The sequence below is a fragment of the Elephas maximus genome, chromosome 3, assembly GCF_024166365.1.
Source record: "Elephas maximus indicus isolate mEleMax1 chromosome 3, mEleMax1 primary haplotype, whole genome shotgun sequence".
Taxonomy (NCBI): domain Eukaryota; kingdom Metazoa; phylum Chordata; class Mammalia; order Proboscidea; family Elephantidae; genus Elephas; species Elephas maximus.
Window position 1 is genome coordinate 148,046,711 of NC_064821.1, and position 20,696 is coordinate 148,067,406.

Sequence of the window (20,696 nt, forward strand, 5' to 3'; positions counted from 1 at the left end):
AGAAACACTTCTTGGTTTGTTTTTAGAACAAGACAGAAGAATAAGGCAATAATTCTGGGCATTTGTTCTGGTTGGCTGAATACAGCTAGGAGACCAGAATTTGTGTCTGGAGAGTCGTTGGAGGTTCCCTGTCAGGCATGGCAGGGTCTCGTACCCACATGTGGGGCAGAATGGATAATGTCTGTGCACCCTCGCTCTAGAGGCAGGGGGCCCAGGCTGCCCAGGCACCCATGACCTGCAATCCTCTGGTTGTTAGGAAGTGGGGAGGGCCCTGCTTCTCTTCTTGAAGCACCTTGGCACCAGTATAGGTAAATTTACCTTCTGGGGCATGACCACGGATTCTGGGGTATAGTTCTGGATGTGACATGGTAAAGGGGCACCTGGGCAAAACTTTTCCTTAGGGACTGGACCCAAAACTCAGGGCACTGGCTTCAGAATGTTTATTTATCAGAAAAGAAGGACAGAAAAGTCTGAGAGCCACAGGCTGCTTGGCAAGTGCTGGAGTTCAGAAACCAGGACATAACTTTGGCTGGTCGCCCTCGCTGATCTCAGATGGGTCCTGTGTGCTTGCCAAGCACGTGTGTCCAGGCGCTCAGTCATGAACAGGGTACCTACTATGCTCCAGAAGCAGTGCTGGGGCGGAGGCTCCAATCAGGACGCCAGACCTTGCCTTGCGCCCCATTGAATTCACGGATTGACCAGAGATAAGTAAAGGGGCCATCTCACAGCAGCGCACTAGGAAATACCAACACTAACAACACCGCATCCCCTCCCCAGCAATGGTTCTCAGCCTTGGCTGCACAGTAAACACCTGGGAAGCTTTTAAAAACTACAGACGCCTGGCCCTAATCCCCAGAGATTCTGATGCACTTGTTCTAGGGTACGTGCTGGACATTAGTATTTTTAAAAGCAAATGGACAGAGCACGGAATTTTTTTTTTTTTTTTAATTACTAATAACAAAGAAGCCAAAAAGAAATTCTAGGTTAAATTTTTCCTATACCCATTATATTGGTGTTTTTAGAAAAACTATCCCAAGGCAGGACAGAAAGCCTCAGGCAAGACCCTCCGAGACCCACGAAGAGGGGCATTAGCCAGGCAGGGGCTACTCCGAGACCACGGAAAGGGGCCTCTCTTGGGGAGGCTGTTATTGCAGCTGGTTGGCGCGCAGCCACGCTCAGCTCCAGCATGGAGAGAGCTGAGCCTTCTGTTCTTCCGGGCTGTTTCTCATATGCTTGTCCACTCCACCAGTGTATAAATGAGGTTGTATGAAATGCATTAACAGAGAAAAGAGGGAAAATCGCAGGAAACCACTGTGACAGCACCTGCCCCCGTTGTGTAAGGAGCTGGGGGTGTGGTTGGCTGGGGGTACAGCCTCGGAAACCCAGGAACCTGCAGAGCTTGGAGAATCAGAGAGGAGTGTTGGGGGTTAGCACCAACTGGGGCCAGCTGTGTTTTTCCTCAGCCCCTTGGAGATCAAAAATGAGTGCTGTCATCCTCAAATAATCCAAATGCAGTAGCCAAGGCCTTACTCCACCCTAGTCATCCCCATACATTCACTCACACGCACGTACACTCACACACATAACTCACATACAGTCACCCATATGCATTCACATGCGTGCACGCTCGTACTCGCGCACCCTCATACACACACACATTCTTACACTCCCACATGCAGACACACACACTCACATACCCCTTCCTACACATACCCTCACACATACCCTCACACACTGGTATACACACATACTCACACACACATAGTTCACATACACTCATGCATATTGACACACACACTTGTATAATATGCTCACATACACCCACACACACTCACACACACACATGAATTGGATGCTGGGTGACCTAGGTGGCTTGGGCAAGAAACGAGACGCCGGGTGGCTGGATTTTATCTGAGATTTAGCCCCTCTTGGTTTCACGTGGGTTGAATAGCTTGAAGGAGCTGGTCTTCACCTGCGGCCTTTTCAGGATTAACGCCCCCAGCTTGAAACCTAGAAGCTCAGACCTGGGCCTGAGGTATCATTACTGCCAACAGTACCTGAAATATTTCACACCTCATAAAAAAAAGAAGAAGAAGAAGAAGAAAACCCTGTGTGTCAGTTTCGGGTGAGGGGTTGGGAGGTTTCCCATCTGATTTGGCCCAGAGCATGCCTGCCCCTCCTCCTTGTTCTCCTTCCTACGACAATCCTTCCTGTTTTCTCTCAGACTCTGGAGCACAGCTTTGAAATCTTGCTGAGAAGCAAATCTGTCCCTTCTGCCTCGAATGTTTATTTGTGGAATTCGGCAGGGGAACTGAGGCTGGTGCCAAGACCTGCCACACTGCTGGGAAATCTGAGTTTCCCTCCCCTTCCCTCTCCTCAATGGATGTTGATAGAGGAAATTTGGCCTCCCCGGCATGTTGGCTCACGATTTTCCCCTTTGCAAAACATTTCCAGTGTGGCATGATTCAGCTTTCTTTCTTTTCCCTAAACGACAACTGCATCGTAGTGTTTACTGTTCTGACTACATTTTACCCGTGTCTGACTACCGTGCTGATCGGATATTGAGTTTAGAGGAAGAAAGGACTCGGTCATGGGGGTCCTGCTCCTTTAAGTGTTCCACTTCGTTCCTGGCTCTGCTCTCTGGATGCTGGAATCTTTGAGAACAAGCACGGTGGACTGCCCACCGCCCAGTGAGAGCCGCCCATGGTTTTTTGCTCTCAGGGGTCATTCATTGCAGTTTGTTAAATTTCGACTGTGTGTTTTAATTTTCTGATGGGTATTGCCGCACCAGAGTCCTCTGAAAAAGCCCGAAGCCTCCAGGAATTTATAATGAGGTCCCATAATGACTTAGCTTCATGATTTCCTCTCTCTTCCCGATTTCCAAATCTTTGAACTTTCAAAACTTTCTCCCATTTCTGCATGAGAGGTTTGGGAATGGGCGAAGAGAAAGTACTGGTGCCAGATGCCAGGAGCACCAAAGGAGCAGCAGGGCCTTGGGGGGAAAACAACACTATGTCAGCAAGCCGTTTTTGAAAGTTATTAAGCCACCACAAGCATATTTGATTTATAGCATGAGTGTTTGTTCTGCCTACATGTGACGATTACACTCAAAAATCCCTGTGTGAAGAGATTTCAATAAAGAAGAAATTAAAAGGCAATAGAGTGGAGGAACCACGTTTATTAAATGTCCGTGAGGCCCATGGGCTTGATTGTCACTGGCCTGCCTTGATTTCCTTTAGGCTCCGGGCACGCAGTAGGCCAGGGCTTATTTTCAGGATAGATCAGATGACTTTTTATGGATTTGCAAAGAAAAAAATAGAGAAGCCCGTCTGAAAAAGATATACTGTGTAATTCCAACAATAGAACATTCTAGAAAAGGCAACACTATAGATACAGTGAAAACATCAGTGGCTGCCAGAGGACTCAGGGGAAGGGAGATGGGGGGAGGGATGAATAGGTGGAGCACAGGGCATTTTTAGGGCGGTAAAATGATTCCGTACGATACTGAAATGGCGAACACATGGTATTATGCGTTCGTCAAAACCCTTACCCGTTGCCGTCAAGTCGATTCCAACTCCTAGCAACCCTGTAGGATAGAGTAGAACTGCCCCATAGGGTTTCCAAGGAGGAGCTGGTGGATTTGAACTGCCAACCTTTTGGTTAGCAGCCAGACTCTTAACCACTGCCCAACCGGGGCTCAAAACCCTTAAGAGTTTTGAGTGAAAACACAGAGTGAACCTTAATGTAAACTATGGACATTAGTTAATACTAACATATCAATATAAATTCATCAGCTTTAACAAATGTACCACAGGAATGGAAGATGTTGGTAGAAAAACAATGTGCAGGCAGGAGATGGGTATATGAGAACTCTGTACTTTCTGCACAATTTCTCTGTAAACATAAAGTGCTCTAAAAAATAAAATCTGTTTTAAAAACAAAAAAACAGGTCATTCCGACAGTCTGGAAAGCCAGATACTGCTGTAGCTGGGGCACATAGTACAAACAGTAAAACCCATGCTCATTAGCAAAAACAATACTGAAAGGTCCAAACCAAAGTCACTTAGCACAGGAGCAGCCCTCTGGGAAGGGTGCTATCCACCTAGAACAGTGGATCCTGGAGTCCTGGCCTTTATTCAGTATAGATGAAGAGCCAATGTGTTAGGCGTCAGGCACTCCTCAGAGTAAACTGATTTTAGTAAGGATTTTAGCTTCTGAAATTTCTCATTCTGTACAGAAAAATAGGTTTTAACTTTTTTATGGATTAGGGTTACCCTGAGAATCTGACAACAACTCTGAAGCTTTTCCCTATGTAAGTTTGCACAGACACACCGGTTGGGGGAGGTCATGGTGCTGACGAAGCTGGACCCTAGGTTAAAAGCTGTTGCCGTAAAATTTCTTTCCTACCTTCCAGGAACATGCGTGTTTTCCTAAAAGCTCTCGGTATAGATAGCCAGATTCTTCTTTAACTTTCTTTATGAGGTGACCAGCGTTGACCCTGAGTGTGGGACCCATAGTTAGAGGAGTTGCGGGCAGCCACTGGACAGCAGGGAGATCTTTGCACTTGTGCTCAGGAGATGGATCCTGGTTCCAGGATGGCCTTTACCTCGCTGTTATTTAAAAGGGATCTCAGCTCCCCCATATGTAAAATCGAGGTAACAAGACCCTTTCTACATCTCTCATGGGACTGTAGTGAAATTCACTTTAAGATGGAAAAACACTTTGAAACAAAAAGCATCTTTGCTTTTACCAAAGCAACGATATGACTGCTTTGTGGAGAGCGCCACTGTCACCCCCTAGTTGCCCCATTCCCAGAGATGTCCTCTGAGGTGGGACATTCTCAGACCCCGCGAACTAGCGACAGGTCTGTGTAATGAGAACTTTTCACGGCTCCGAGATTCTAAACTCCGTTTTTCTTTCATCAACCACAAATGCCAGGACTGAAGTCACCACAAAGAGAAAAAGGCCTAGTTTCTGTTTAGCCAAAGAAAGTCCCATAACTCGTCTGTTCACATACCCCAGAGCCCACCCTCTTATTCAGACGCTCAGTTCATTCCAGCCTGGGAGCCAGCTTGTCTCTGTGACCTCTTGGGGAGAGACAGTTTGGCGTTTTCCCCCTCTGAATGATTTAGTCTGAATTCTCCATTCATGACGCATTTCCTAGTACTCAGGGTGTCCCCTCCCAGCTGCCCCCACACCACTGAAGCCAGCTTCCTCTCTTTTCATCTGATGCTTAACAACTGTCAGGTTGCAACAAACATGCTTCAAATCCACATTCTCCCCATTGCCTAGCAACAACTTCCCTCCCGGATAAATCTGGGTTTCCTGTAGCAGCAGCCCAGGACTGAACACAGAGGGTCCCACACAGTCTGTCCAGAGCTTCATCTACACTTCACCTCTGGTCTGGGTGCTCACAAGACAGCAGCTCAACCCTCACTGCAGAACCTACCACCAGCTCCTAGAGGCCATGCCATCCCGTAAAGACACTTTTAACCTGAAAACCAAAAAACCAAACCCATTGCCATCCTGTGGATTCTGACTTGTGGTGACCCTATAGGACAGAGTAGACTTGCCCTGTAGAGTTTCCAAGGAGTGGCTGGTGGATTCGAACTGCCGACCTTTTGGTTAGCAGCCAAGCTCTTTGGTTAGCAGCCAAACTCTTAACCACTGTGCCACCAGGGTTCTACTTTTCACTTGAGGCTACCTGTTTTCCCTTGTGTTAGGTATATTGTCAATTTAGAAATTAATGCTGTTTCCCAGATTGTCTTCTTTGAATAAAAAAAAAGTAAAACAAAAAATTCAGTTCATAAGAACATGTTCCTTTTGTGTGATGGTAGAGTGATATCTGTTTGATTAACTCATTGGATACTACTCCACAAGATTTTTTTAGGAGCTAGTTTCTGGTAGTGTAAATGGCAAAGCACTCAGCTACTAACTGAAAGGTTGCCACTTCAAATCCACCCAGAGGCGCCTTGGAAGAAAGTCTTGGTGATCTATTTACAAAGTATCCCAGCCTTTGAAAACCCTGCAAAGCACAGTTCTAATCTAAAACACATGGGGTCATCGTGAGTTGGAATTGACTCCATGACAACTGTTATGTTTTGCTTTTTTGATATTTTTTAGTCTGCCTTAAGAAAAGGACCCACATTGCACAGGAGAGACCATGTTTTCTGCCCCCTGAGAGGCCAAATGAAGGCCTCCGGGGGCCAGAGTTGCCTTGATTGCTGGCTAGGCATATACTGATTTCTTAGGTACAGGATCACGGCCCAGAAACCCTTCAGACCGACTGCAGTGGGTGGGAGGTGATAGAGACACATCACTTCCACAACCCGTTCTAGACATCGACTTCGTCAACCTTCTTTAAGAGGTCTGATCACACCTTGGACTTGGGTGGGCAGTGCTGAGCCCAGTTGTGACGTGAAAGGGTTATCTGTTGTTTGGGCAATTAGGAGAACTTGTTCGGCATCAGCAGCTGTGGGGTGTGCGTGTGTGTGTGAGAGAGACGATGATGATACTTGCCACTTTGGTCTGTAACCTTTGTTCCAGAAATGTTTTCACATTCAAATAAACTTACAGCCTCTTCCGATTCTTTTAGCAGAAACAATTCACAAGGATTTGAATAGATAATGGGGGAGGGAGCCAAAGGAAGAGGAGAGCCCTGGGAAAGTTATTTTATAATTTATGGCAACATCGGTCAGACAATTGGTGAACAGACACATACGAAGGGCTACCTAGAGACCAGGCGCTATTCTGAGACGTGCGTAGTGTCCAAAATGAAGGTGTTAGTACAAGAGCTTCATTATTTAACATCTCCACTGAAAAGAAATTGCAGCTATGGTACTAGGCACATAGCTGGAGCTTAGTAAATATTTGATGAATGAGGATTAAATTATTAACAAGATAAAAAATTAAGTGTTAACCAGACACAAAAATGCATCTTAAGGTATTATTCTCCCTGTTTCCTCTCCCCCAAATACCTGGTCTTGTTCTTATCTATCTCTCTAGTCACTATCTTGCTGATTTTCATCATGTTCCTCCCTCCACCTGGAATTTCTGGTCCTCCCCTTCTGTCCACAAACACTCCCCTCACCCTCAAGATCATCAACTTGTCTTATTTCAGACATCAGTTCAAGTGTCACCTTCCCTGGCCCCAAGGGGAACTGACCACTCCCTCCTTTAAGTCACCATCATACCTTGTACAGACATCTTTTGTGGAAACTCTTTTCTACTAGATCATAGCTTATTCATTAATACAACAAGTATTTATGAAGCATCTGCTGTGTACCATTGGGGCCCTGGTGGTGCAGTGGTTAAGAGCTCGGCTGCTAACCAAAAGTTTTGCAGTTCAAATTCAACAGCCACTCCTTGGAAACCCTATGGGGCAGTTCTACTCTGTCCTATAGGGTCACTATGAGTCGGAATTGACTCGACGGCAATGGGTTTGTGTACAGTTGGGGCGCTGCTGGCTCAGTGGTTAAGCATTTGGCTGCTAACTAAAAGCTTAGGCGTTTGAATCTACTAGGTGCTCCTTGGAACTCTGTGGGGCAGTTCTACTCTGCCCTCTAGGGTCACTACGAGTCAGAATCAACTCAATGGCAATGAGTTTGTATACAGTTGGGGTCCTGGTGGCACAGTGGTTAAAAAGCTCAGCTGCTAACCAAGTGGTTGGCTGTTCAAATCTACCAGCTGTTTCTTGGAAACCCAATGGGGCAGTTCTACTCTGTCCTATAGGGTCATTATGAGGCGGAATTGACTCGATGGCAACAAGTTTGGTTTGTGTACCATGCTCCAAGGATATAAAAACAAAATAATGCACATTGCTGTACTTAATGAGTTTACAGTCTGGTGGAAAGACAGATACATTAGAAAATAATAGAAAACCAATATGAAAGTGGAAAATAGATGCATGGAGAATTACTGGAGCAGCTAGGAGGGTCACCGAAGCCATGGGGAAGGACAGCAGGGACAGTATGGCGGTGGAGAGAGGACTTTCTAGAGAAGGTGAAATGGTTACAGATGAGTTGACTCTAGCCTATAGAGGTGGGGTGTATTGGAATGCGAGGGATGGTGTGGGGCTGGCCATTTTATTTATTAGGCCCTAAAGTGATAACATGGGTTTTTAAAGTGATAGGCATAGTATCTAAGGACCGCAAGCTTTGCACTGGCCTATAAAATTTTGAGATTTAAATTTCTTTTTTAAGTTTTTCTTTTTTTTTTTTTTACTCCGAAATACAAACAAAAAGCTTTGAAATTGAAATTTGTAAGTGTTAAATTGAATGTTTAAGCAAAGTAATATTATTCAATTTTATTAATTGTTAAATTTAGTATTCATGAAATTTTAAATTCAAAAACCAGTTTATAGTTCAGGTTGTCCCATTTACAGACATTTTTAAGTATTCACAACGATTGCTGAGAAATCATATCTGGTTATTCATTAAAAGAGTTATTCAAAGCCAAAAGATTTCAAAATCAAAATTAAGAGCCTTTTAAAAACATGTGTATGTATATGTGTGTGTGTGTGTATGCATATACATATGCATACACACACACACACAGAGGGATAGAGAGACTGGTGCTTTTCAATGTGTTGAATTTGACATGGATGGAGTCTCCAGGTCAGAGTGGGAATAGAGTCTGTGGAGGCTCTCTCAAAGGAGAGAGGATGGAGAAACAGACACGGCTGCGGATAAGTCTCCAGCCATCCTGGATCCTACAGTCAAGTGGAGAAGACAGATGCAAACTCAATTTCGTTTTTGTACCTGGAACCTAGCACATAAGTCAGTCAGTGTTGGTGGAATGGATAAATGATTGTCTTCCTCTAGTAGTCTTCCTTAACGCTGCATGTTATTGGTTTATTAGGACTCTTTTAGGCAACAGGGTGATAAAAATACGGGGACTGATTTCATATTCTTGCAGGGAACGTTAGTCTTTAGGGAAAGCAAAAACACCGTCTGAGCCAGGGTGTTCCACAAACCCTGCTATATAAGCTGATGTGATTGAAATACAAACTGTAGACAAAATGCAGAGGTCTGTGGAATTGTCAGTGATGAAAAAGCTGTAAAAATAAAATTAATAGCTTGGTGCTTCTGGAAGGATGCAAACCAGTGGATCCCCTTGTTGGGTGGGAAAGATAGCAGGGAGAGCCTTTACTTTGCACCTTGTATATGCAAGCAGCTATTACTTCTGTTATATATTTTTTTTAAAATACAGCCAAAAAAAAACCCCTATATTTTGACCAGAGGCTCACAGAAACCTAACCCTACCCTGGTGGCGTAGTGGTTAAGTTCTGCGGCTGCTAACCAAGAGGTCAGCAGTTCGAATCCGCCAAGCGTTCCTTGCAAACTCTATGGGGTGGTTCTACTCTGTCCTGTAGGGTCGCTATGAGTCAGAATCAACTCGAAGGCATTGGGTTTGGTTTGTTTTTTTTTATGTTTCCCCTAGGGGTAATGGCTTAAACGAACCAAACCAAACCCATTGCTGTCCGTTGATTCTGACTCATAATGACCCTACAGGACAGAGTAGAACTGCCCCATAGGGTTTCCAAGGAGTGGCTGGTGAATTCACACTGCTGAGGTGTTTAGTTAACAAGTCAAGCTTTAACCACTGCACCACCAGGGCCCCTCAGTAATGGTTTAGTATTTGCTAATTCAGTGTTGCAGTGACTTTATAAAACATAACTACAGTGAATAATGAGAATTGAGTGTACTTAGTTTATTCTGAGACTTTAGGATCAGAGGGAATGCGAGAGTCCCTGCAACTTCAACAGGAAGAAAAGGAGCACGACTGCACAGCTAGAAATGGGAGGCTGGGTTGCTCAGAGACTAATTGTACTGCTTAGTTTTGCCGCGAGCTGCACCAGTCCAACAGTCATCTAGGGAAACTGTAGGACAAATAAAAAGCCTAGGTTTGTGGCTGATGGTCCAAAAATACTTGAATCAGAATTGCAAGTTGAGTTTGTTAAAATGCAGATTTTGACACCTGATTCTGATGCTCATTTGTGTTTGAAAGCCACTGCCTTAACACTTAGAAATCAGGCCTAACAGGCGCTCATGCAATCAATGCTTCAATCAGTTTTGAAACAATGAAGAATGAAGTCATTCAATTAGGACTTGAACTCTGGTTCCTGGTAAACAAGGTGTTCACATCAGGCTCTGGGGCTTGGAGCCAGGAAGCTTGATAGGCTTCCATGTTGCCAGCCAAGGTGGAAAATGTACAAAGAGTTAGGTAGTGTTTCATGGGCCTGGGGCCACCAGAATACTTCTGTCAATTAGAGAATCTAAAAAGGAACTTCTTTCTGGCTCCTGCTAGCAGCTGCTTTAAAAGAAGTGTGATATACCAGAGTAACAGAGGAAGAAGGAGGATCGGGAATCTATAGAAGAAATGGAATAGGTGTCTAATCGCTTCCACGAACAAATGCCTCTTTTGCCATGAGACCAGAAGAACTGAATGGTGCCCAGCTACCAATACTGAATATTTAGATCAAGGATCCTGTAGAAGAATCCTGATCAAAAGGGGGGAAATGCAGATATCAAATTCTCATGGAATCCAGACTTTCTGGAGCCATTGAGGCTGGATGAGCTCCCTAAGACTGTTACCCTGAGGAAATCATTAGACTTTGAACCAAAATTAACCCCCGAAGTCATCTTTGAACCAAATAATAGTTTGGCCTAATTAGGAAGGGTTGTCTGCATTAAGTGTTATACTCTTTTAAAGAATTACCTATACGTGATGAAAATTGACAACAGCAGCTCAAAAGGATAAACAAGAAGCTTAGGGGGCAGTGAGTTTGTGTTAATGATGGTGAAGTCGTTTGGAAAACGTTGTCAAGAAAGGTGACACAACTTGAAGAATGTAAACAGTGTCACTGGATGGTTCACTCACCCACCAAACCCACTGCCACCGAGTCGATTCCGACTCATAGCGACCCTATAGTAGAAATCGTTGAAGTGTTCTATCTTTTGTTGTGTATATTTTCATCAGAACAAATAAATAACTTATTAAAATTATAATAGTATGATAGTAAATTGTATTAATAAATGTTATGTTATAATTAATATAATATTAAATATATTCATACATTTTATAATATTAAGATATAATATTAAAATATATATGATAAAATTATAATATGAAAAATTAAAAAGGTGATGTAACTGACCAGATCTCCCATAAGAGAGTCATTCTGAAGAGAGGAAAAGACACAACCTGCCTGAAAAGAACACAAAGGGAGCAAAGACATGAGCAATGCTGAGGAAACGGTAGTGTCTACAAAGTGAACAGATGGGCTCTCGGCTTGCAGCCTTCCTCTGCACTCCGACAGCTGTGCTCTGTTTTCCTTCCTCCAGGAGTCTTGTTTGGTGGCTCTGAACCAGCAATCAGAATCACTTTGGCGTATTTAATGTCACCATGAAACTATTTGTGATTGACTAGCTCAGCAGGGTGACTTGGAATAAGCCCCTTTGATTTTCTCAATTAGATAAAAGAATTTTGTTTCTGGAAGCAATCTTGCAGAAAAGGTTCTGTGATCAGAAAGGAGGAAATGTTTTTCAAACATACAGGAGATCAGATAGCGCCTATGTGTGCACATATAACTATACAGATAAATTTTAAAATATTTTTTACTATCAATTACAGCTTCCCACGCTCCTAGACAGCAGTTCTCAAGGTATCGATCTGAGATCCTGGGGAAGAATATTATCTGATATGTCTCCAAGAATTCAAGAGGTAAGTGGCTTGATGATGGTCATTACAATTTCATTATATCTTTCCACAATTTGACCACACTTAAATGATTTAATTGTACTTGAAACCTGTTCAAGGAGAAATACATGTGGACTTTCCATCTAGCAATTTTAAAACACCTGCTCATGTCCTAAATTATCTGTGCTCCTGTGTAGGAGGCAAAAAGAAAGGAACCATCTTTCTAATTTCATACCTAGGAAGAAATGCCGCTGGAAATATGCAACTTGCCTGACATGGCGCAAATTACCAGTGGCCCTGCGATTGAATCTAAGTCTTTCCAGTACTGAAGTGGTCCTTTATTCTGTCATGCTCTTAAAACACACATAGATACATACCACAAATAATAATAACAATAGGAGAAGCCCTGGTGGTACAATGGTTAAACAGTTGGCTGCTAACCAAAAAGTTGGCAGTTTGAACCCATCCAGCAACTCCGTGGGAGAAAGATCCAGCAATCTGCTCCTGTAAAGATTATAAACTAGAAAACTCTATGGGGCAGTTCTAATCAGTCACATGGGGTTGCTGTGAGTGGAAATCAACTCAACAACATCTAATAACAACAACAACACTACTTACGTAGCGCTTCAGGGTAGTAGTCGTTCAGCGGTACAATTCTCACCTTCCACGTGGGAGGCCTGGGTTTGGTTCCCGGCCAGTGCACCTCATGTGCATCCAAGGTTTGTGTGTTGCTATGATTCTGAACAGGTTTTGACAGAGCTTCTAGACTAAGACAGACTAGGAAGAAAGGCCTGGCAATCTACTTCTGAATCAACGAATGAAATTCTATGGATCACAACAGTCTATTGCATGGAATTGCCGTGAGTTGGGGGCCAACTCAACAGAAGCAAACAACAACAACAAATATGCTTACAGGCACCATATTATGATGAGTGTTATAAAAGGGAGACGTAGGGATGACATGATTTTCCTCAAACTTTTTCACCCTCCAGTATTCCTAGCTGACTTCAGCTTAGCAGACCTGGAAAAAATGCATGATTGGGATCTGTCTTCGTAATTCTAAGCTAAGCCTGCACAGAGCGAGTGTGAGCACTGCTGTGCAGAGAAAGTCAGAGAAGGGCCTGTTGTCCTGATGTCAGCCTGCTGCACTGAGAGTCTCTGTTTAATATTCTTTACTTCATGAGCATTTTAAAAATTCATATCAGTATAGTAAGGTTGAAAATGAGAGAGAATGTTAAAAAAAAAAAATCTCCAAAGCCTATCAATGCTCTTAATTCCATGTGGGGCTTCCAGAAGTTTCCTTGCCTGTTTAGATGGCAAGTCTAAGCATTTGTGAACTAGGCTAGAGCAGGTGGCCCAGTTTATATTAGTTGATACTAGACCATTTGATCTTGGAACAGCTCCTTCATCTCTGAGTGCTTTGATTAAATGAGCAACATAATAATGGTAGTAACCCCTTACAAGGCTGTCATAAGACCCACTGTTGTTGAAGCAATTTGAGATGCTGACTTTACTATCGAAGCATAGACTGTGATTACAGGCTTGACTCACTGTGTGGATTCTGCATGGTGCTTGTCAGTTTCAGAGGGCAAGTGTTGGTATATGGACAAAGAGAGGGATGAGAGATAAATACCCCTTACTGCAGTAGGAGAACTGTTTTCAGTCTCACCTGATTGAACCCTGTTGGTTTTTAAAATTCCCAAGCGCCTTTGAGAATGAGTAATAAGTGGTGTTTTTAGGGGATAAAAACGACATTGTTATTATTTTTTATTTCTGCCCAAAGCATATGTTCCGCTGCTATTCATAAGGTTTTCACTGGCTAATGCTTTTCAGTAGACTGCCGGGTCCTTCTTCCTAGTCTGTCTTAGTCTGGAAGCTCAGCTGAAACCTGTCCTCCATGGGTGACCCTGCTGGTATCTGAATACCGGTGGCATAGCTTCCAGCATCACAGCAACACGCAAGCCCCCACAGTACCACAAACTGACCGACACGTGGTCAGAACAAGGCCAGGGGTTGACTGTGGAACAGACCGTCAATTGCTCACATGCAAGTTGAAGCTGAAACTGAAGAAAATCAGAGCAAGTCCATGAGACCCAAAATATGACCTTGAGTATATCCCACCTGAATTTAGAGGCCATCTCAAGAATAGATTTGACGTGTTGAACGCTAGTGACTGAAGACCAGACGAGTTGTGGAATGACATCAAGGACATCATCCATGAAGAAAGTAAGAGGTCACTGAAAAGAGAGGAAAGAAAGAAAAGACCAAGATGGATGTCAGAGGAGACTCTGAAACTTGCTCTCGAATGTCAAGCAGCTAAAGCAAAACGCAGAAATGATGAAGTAAAAGAACTGAACAGAAGATTTCAAAGGACTGCTCGAGAAGACAAAGTAAAGTGCTATAATGACATGTGCAAAGAGCTGGAGATAGAAAACCAAAAGGGAGGAAAACACTTGGCATTTCTCAAGCTGAAAGAACTGAAGAAGAAATTCAAGCCTTGAGTTGCAATAGTGAAGGATTCTATGGGGAAAATATTAAACTAAGCAGGAAGCATCAAAAGAAGATGGAAGGAATATACAGAGTCATTATACGAAAAAGAACTAGTCAATGTTCAATCATTTCAAGAGGTGGCATATGATCAGGAACTGATAGTACTGAAGGAAGAAGTCCAAGCTGCTCTGAAGGCATTGGCGAAAAACAAGGCTCCAGGAATTGATGGGATATCAATTGAGATGTTTCAACAAACAGATGCAGCGCTGGAGGTGCTCACTTGCCTATGCCAAGAAATATGGAAGACAGCTTCCTGGCCAACTGACTGGAAGAGATCCATATTTATGCCTACTCCCAAGAAGGGTGATCCAACCAAATGAGGAAATTATAGAACAATATCATTAATATTACACGCAAGCAAAATTTTGCTGAAGATCATTCAAAAGCAGCTTCAGCAGTGTATCTGCCAGAAATTCAAGCCAGATTCAGAAGAGGACGTGGAACCAGGAATATCATTGCTGATGTCAGATGGATCCTGGCTGAAAGCAGAGAATACCAGAAGGAGGTTTACCTGTGTTTTATTGACTATGCAAAGGCATTCGACTGTGTGGATCATAACAAACTACGGATAACATTGCAAAGAATGAGAATTCCCAAACACTTAATCGTGCTCATGAGGAACCTTTACATAGATCAAGAGGCAGTTGTTCAGACAGAACAAGGGGAATCTGATTGATTTAAAGTCAGGAAATGTTTGCATCAGGGTTGTATCCTTTCACCATACCTATTCAATCTGTGTGCTGAGCAAATAATACGAGAAGCTGGACTATAGGAAGAAGAACGGGGCATCAGGTTTGAAGGAAGACTCATTAACAACCTGCGTTATGCAGATGACACAACCTTGCCTGAAGATCAAAGACCACAGCCTTCAGTATGGATTGCACCTCAACATAAAGAAAACAAAAATCCTCACAACTGAACCAATAAGCAACATCAAGATAAATGGAGAAAAGATTGAGGTTGTCAAGGATTTCATTTTAATTGGATCCACAATCAACAGCCATGGAAGCAGCAGTCAAGAAATCAAAAGATGCATTGCATTGGGCAAATCTGCTGCAAAGGACTTCTTTAAAGTGTTGAAAAGCAAAGATGTCACCTTGATGACTAAGTTGCATCTGACCCAAGCCATGGTATTTTCAATCACATCATGTGCACGTGAAAGGTAGACAATGAATAAGGAAGACCTAAGAAGAATTGACGCCTTTGAATTGTGGTGTTGGCGAAGAATATTGAATATACCATGGACTGCCAAAAGAACGAACAAATCTGTCTTGGAAGAAGTGCAACCAGAATGCTCCTTAGAAGCAAGGATGGCGAGACTGCGTCTTACATACTTTGACATGTTGTCAGGAGGGATGAGTCCCTGGAGAAGGACATCATACTTGGCAAAGTACAGGGTCAGCGGAAAAACGGAAGACCCTCAACAAGGTGGATTGACACAGTGGCTGCAACAATGAGCTCAAGCATAACAATGATTGTAAGGATGGTGCAGGACCAGGCAGTGTTTCGTTCTGTTGTGCATAGGGTCGCTATGAGTCGGAACCGACTCGACGGCACCTAAAAACAACAAAGAATAGCCAAATGGCATTATGGGAGCTGAGACACTGGCAACTGTGGCACCCCTCAACTTAATGTCTAGGATTACGGGTCTACCTTCAAAGGACAGGTCCAGTGAGTGCCCTGGGCATCCACTCATGTGGAGAGGAAAAGACCACCAGCGTCTTCTCAGTTTGGTGTGGAATTTAAAAAGTGTTTTGTCAGGGATGGAGACTTTCATTTATTCTATACTTGCTTGAATACACACACACACACACATACAATAAAAGAAACTGCAAACCGCACATTTCAGCAAAATGGAGGAATTTGCATTTGATATAATTAAACTAATAAAAATATAATTTTCCAAATATAAGAAGCTAAATTCTAAAGTACTTGGCCAAAGAAATTTGCTCTGACCTTGTCTTTCTTGTACAGAACCATTCCACCATCACGTTATTTCACAGTTCTTTTCAGTATTGCCATCTCAGTGGGATAACAGGACCCAAGGATGGGCTAATGATGAAATAGTCTCTGCACCTCCCCAGGGACGCATTCCCAAGGAGTTCAAATAAAGGGAACCGGGAGAAAAGAAGCAATATTAAAATGCCTTGGGGTTCACTCTCTGATTTTCTTTAAGGTTTATCCTAGTCCCTGAGTAGATGGCAATAGGTTTATTTTCACAGCTGGGTTAAGGCTTGCTGAGAATATGAATTTTTTTTTTATTACTTTTGTGTGCGTGTGTTTTAGGTGAAAGTTTACAGAACAAATTAATTTCTCATGCAACAATTTATACACAAATCATTTTGCGACACTGGTTGCAATCCCGGAGATGCGTCACCACCTCCCCATCCCTATCCCGGGTTCCCTGTTCCCATTCGTCCATTTTTCTTGTCCCTTCCTGACTTCTCATCTTTGCTTTTGGGCAGGTATTGTCCATTTGGTATCATATACGTGATTGAAATAAGAACTTTCCTCGAGTGTGTTATTGTTTGTTTTACAGACCTGTCTAATCTTTGGCTGAAGGGTGAACTTCGGGAGTGGCTTCACTTCCGAGTTAAAAGGGGGTCCAGGGACCACCATCTTGGGCTCTCTTCAAGTCTCTGTCAGACCAGTAAATCTGGTCTTTTGTGTGTGTGTGTATGTGTAAATTTGAATTTTGTTCTAAATTTTTCTCCTGCTCTGCCCAGGACCCTCTATTGTGATCTCCGCCAGAGCAGCCTGGGGTTGGCAGCCGGGCACTGTCTAGTTCTTCTGAGCTTAGGCTAGTAGAGGCTGTGGTTCATGTGGTCTGTTAGTCCTTTGGACTAATATTTACCTGTGTCTTTGGTTTTCTTCATTCTCCTTGGTTCTGGACAGGATGGGACCAGTAGATGTATCTTAGGTGGCCATTTGCAAGTTTTTAAGACCCCAGATACTACTCACCAAAGTAGGATGTAGAACGTTTTCTTTACGAACTATGTATGCCGGTTGACCTAGATGACCCCCACCCCAGTAACTTGGTCCCTCAGGGTGTTTGGTTATGTCTGTGAAGCTTCTCTGACTTTGCCTTGGTCAAGTTGTGCTGACTTCCCCAGCATGTGTATTGTCTTTCCCTTCACCAAAGTTAACACTTATCTACTATCTACGTCATGATTTCCTGCCCCTCCCCCACTCATAACCATCAAAGATTGTTTCTTTCTGTGAGTAAACTTTTTCTTGAGTTTTCGTAATAGTGGTCTCATTCTTTGTCCTTTTGTGATTGACTTATTTCACTCAGCATAATGCCGTCCAGATTCATCCATGTTGTGAGATGTTTCATGGATTCGTCATTGTTCTTTATCATTGTGTAGTATTCTGTAGTGTGTATGTACCATAATTTGTTTATCCATTCATCTGTTGATGGGCACTTAGGTTGTTTGCATCTTTTTGCTGTTGTGAATAATGCTGCAATGAACATGAGTATGCATATGTCTATTTGTGTGACGGCTCTTATTTCTATAGGATATATTCCTAGGAGTGGAATTGCTAGATCATATGGTATTTCTGGAAACCCTGGTGGCGTAGTGGTTAAGTGCTGCTAACCAAAGGGTCGGCAGTTCGAATCCGCCAGGCACTCCTTGGAAACTCAATGGGGCAGTTCTACTCTGTCGTATAGGGTCACTATGAGTCGGAATCAACCCAACAGCACTGGGTCTGGGTTTTATGGTATTTCTATTTCTACCTTTTTAAAGAAGCCTCATATCGTTTTCCACAATGGTTGTACCATTTTATGTTTCCACCCGCAGTGCATAAGCATTCCAATCTCCTTGCACCCTAATGTTTGCCAGTTTCTGGGTTTTTTTGTTTGTTTTTTAATGAGTGCCAGTATTGTCAAGGTGGAATGATATCTTGTTTTAGTTTTCGTTTTCATTTGTCTAAAGGCTAATGATCACAAGCATTTCCTCGTATGTCTATTAGCCACCTGAATGTCTTCTTTGGTGAAGGGTCTGTTCATATCCTTTGCTGATTTTTTTTATTGGATTATTTGTCTTTTTGTTGTTGAGGTATTGCAATATCTTATAGATTTTAGAGAATAGACCCTTTTTGAATATGTCATAGCTAAAAAATTTTTCCCAGTCTCTATGTCCTCTTTTTACTCTTTTGGTGGTTTTTTGATGAGCATTAAGTATTTAATTTTTAGGAGCTCCCGGTTACCTAGTCTATCTTCTGGTGTTTGTGCATTGTTAATTATGGTTCGTATCCTACCTATGCCATGTATTAGGGTCCCTAGTGTTGCCCTTCTCCCATGCGTCTATCAGTTTGTCATATTGTGGGAGTCTGCATGTTGCTGTGATGCTGGAAGCTATGCCACCAATATTCACATACCAGCAGGGTCAGCCATGGTGGACAGGTTTCAGCTGAGCTTCCAGGCTAAGACAGACTAAAAGAAGGACCTCGTGGTCTACTTCTGAAAAGAACCAGCCAGTGCAAACCTTCTGAATAGCAGTGGAACGTTGTCTGATACAGTGTCAGAAGATGAGCCCCTCAGGTTGGAATGCCCTCAAAAGATGACTGGGGAAAAGCTGCCTCCTCAAAGTAGAGTTGACCTTAATGATGTGAGTGGACTCAAGCTTTCAGGACCTTTATTTGATGAGGTGGCAAGACTCAAAATGAGAAGAAACAGCTGCAAACTTCCATTAATAATTGGAATGTGGAATGTATGAAGTATGACTCTAGGAAAACTGGGAATCTTCAAAAATGAAATGGAACACACAAACATCGATATCCTGGGCATTAGTGAGCTGAAATGAACTGGTATTGGCCATTTTGAATCAGACAATCATATGGTCTACTGTGCCAAGAATGACAACTTGAAGAGGAATGGCATTGCATTCATTGTCAAAAAGGACATTTCAAGATCTTTCCTGAAGTACAACACTGTCAGTGACAGGATGATATCCATACACCTATATGGAAGACCAGTTAATACGAGTATTATTCAAATTTACCCACCAACCACTAAGGCCAAAGATGAAGAAATTGAAGATTTTTACCAGCTTCTGCAGTCTGAAATTGATCACACATGCAATCAGGATGCGTTGATAATTATTGGTGATTAGAATGCAAAAGTTGGAAACAAAGAAGAAGGATCAGTAGTTGGAAAATACGGCCTTGGTGATAGAAACTATGCCAGAGATCACATGATAGAATTTTGCAAGACTAACAACTACTTCTTTCCACAGACAGAAAGAGACAATGGAAAAACTCAATATCATTAGTTGGAACAAGGCTAGGGGCCAGCTGCGGAACAGATCATCAGTTGCTCATATGCAAGTTCAAGGTGAAGTTGAAGAAAATCAGAACAAGCCCATGGGAGCCAAACCATGACCTTGAGGGTATCTCACTTGAGTTTAGAGACCATCTCAAGAACAGATTTGATGTACTGAACACTAATAACCAAAGAACAGACGAGTCGTGGAATGACATCAAGGACATCATCTATGAAGAAGGCAAGGGGTCGTTAAAAAAACAGGAAAGAAAGAAAAGACCAAAATGGGTATCAGAAGAGACTCTTAAATTTGCTCTTGAATGTCAAGTAGCTGAAGCAAATAGAAGAAATGATGAAGTAAAAGAGGTGAACAGAAGATTTCAAATGGCAGCTCCAGAAGACAGCGTAAAGTATTATAATGACATGTGCAAAGACCTGGAGTTAGAAAACCAAAAGGGAAGGACATGCTTGGCATTTCTCAAGCTGCAAGAACTGAAGAAAGAATTCAAGCCTCAAGTCGCAATACTGAAGAATTCTATGGGGAAAATGCTAAAAGACGAAGGAAGCATCAAAAGAAGATGGAAGGAATACACAGAGTTACTTTACCAAAAAGAATTTGGTGGGTGTTCAGCCATTTCAGGAGATAGCATATGATCAGGAACTGATGGTGCTGTAGGAAGAGGTCCAAGCTGTAATGAAGGGAATGGAGGAAAACAAAAAAAAAAAAATTTTTTTTTTTTTTTGGCTCCAGGAATTGATGGAAAACACTAACTGAGATGTTGCAGCGCTGGAAGTACTCACTTGTCTATGCCAAGTAATAGGGAAGACAGCTACCTGGCCAACTGCCTGGAAGAGATCCATATCTATGCTTATTCCAAAGAGAGGTGATCCAACCGAATGTGGAAATGATTGAACAATGTCATTAATATTAAGTAAAATTTTGCTGAAGATCATTCAAAAGTAGCTGCACAAGTGTTTTGACAGAAAACTGCCAGAAATTCAAGCAGGATTTAGAAGAGGACGTGGAACCAGGGATATCACTGCTGATGTCAGATGGATCCTGACTGAAAGCAGAGAATACCAGAAAGATGTTTACCTGTGTTTTATTGACTATGCAAAGGCATTTGACTGTGTGGATCATAACAAATTACAGATAACATCGCGAAGAATGGGAATACCA

The 20,696-nt window shown here is 42.7% G+C and overlaps 1 protein-coding gene across 1 annotated transcript in view; it reads left to right on the forward strand.

Annotated features, from left to right (window-relative positions):
- Positions 1-20,696, forward strand: part of ABCA4 (ATP binding cassette subfamily A member 4) — a 176,256-nt gene that overhangs the window by 41,786 nt on the left and 113,774 nt on the right. Inside the window, exon 7 of the mRNA XM_049879742.1 lies at positions 11,635-11,724. Coding sequence (XP_049735699.1) covers positions 11,635-11,724 — 90 coding nt within the window. The remainder of the gene's footprint in view (positions 1-11,634; positions 11,725-20,696) is intronic.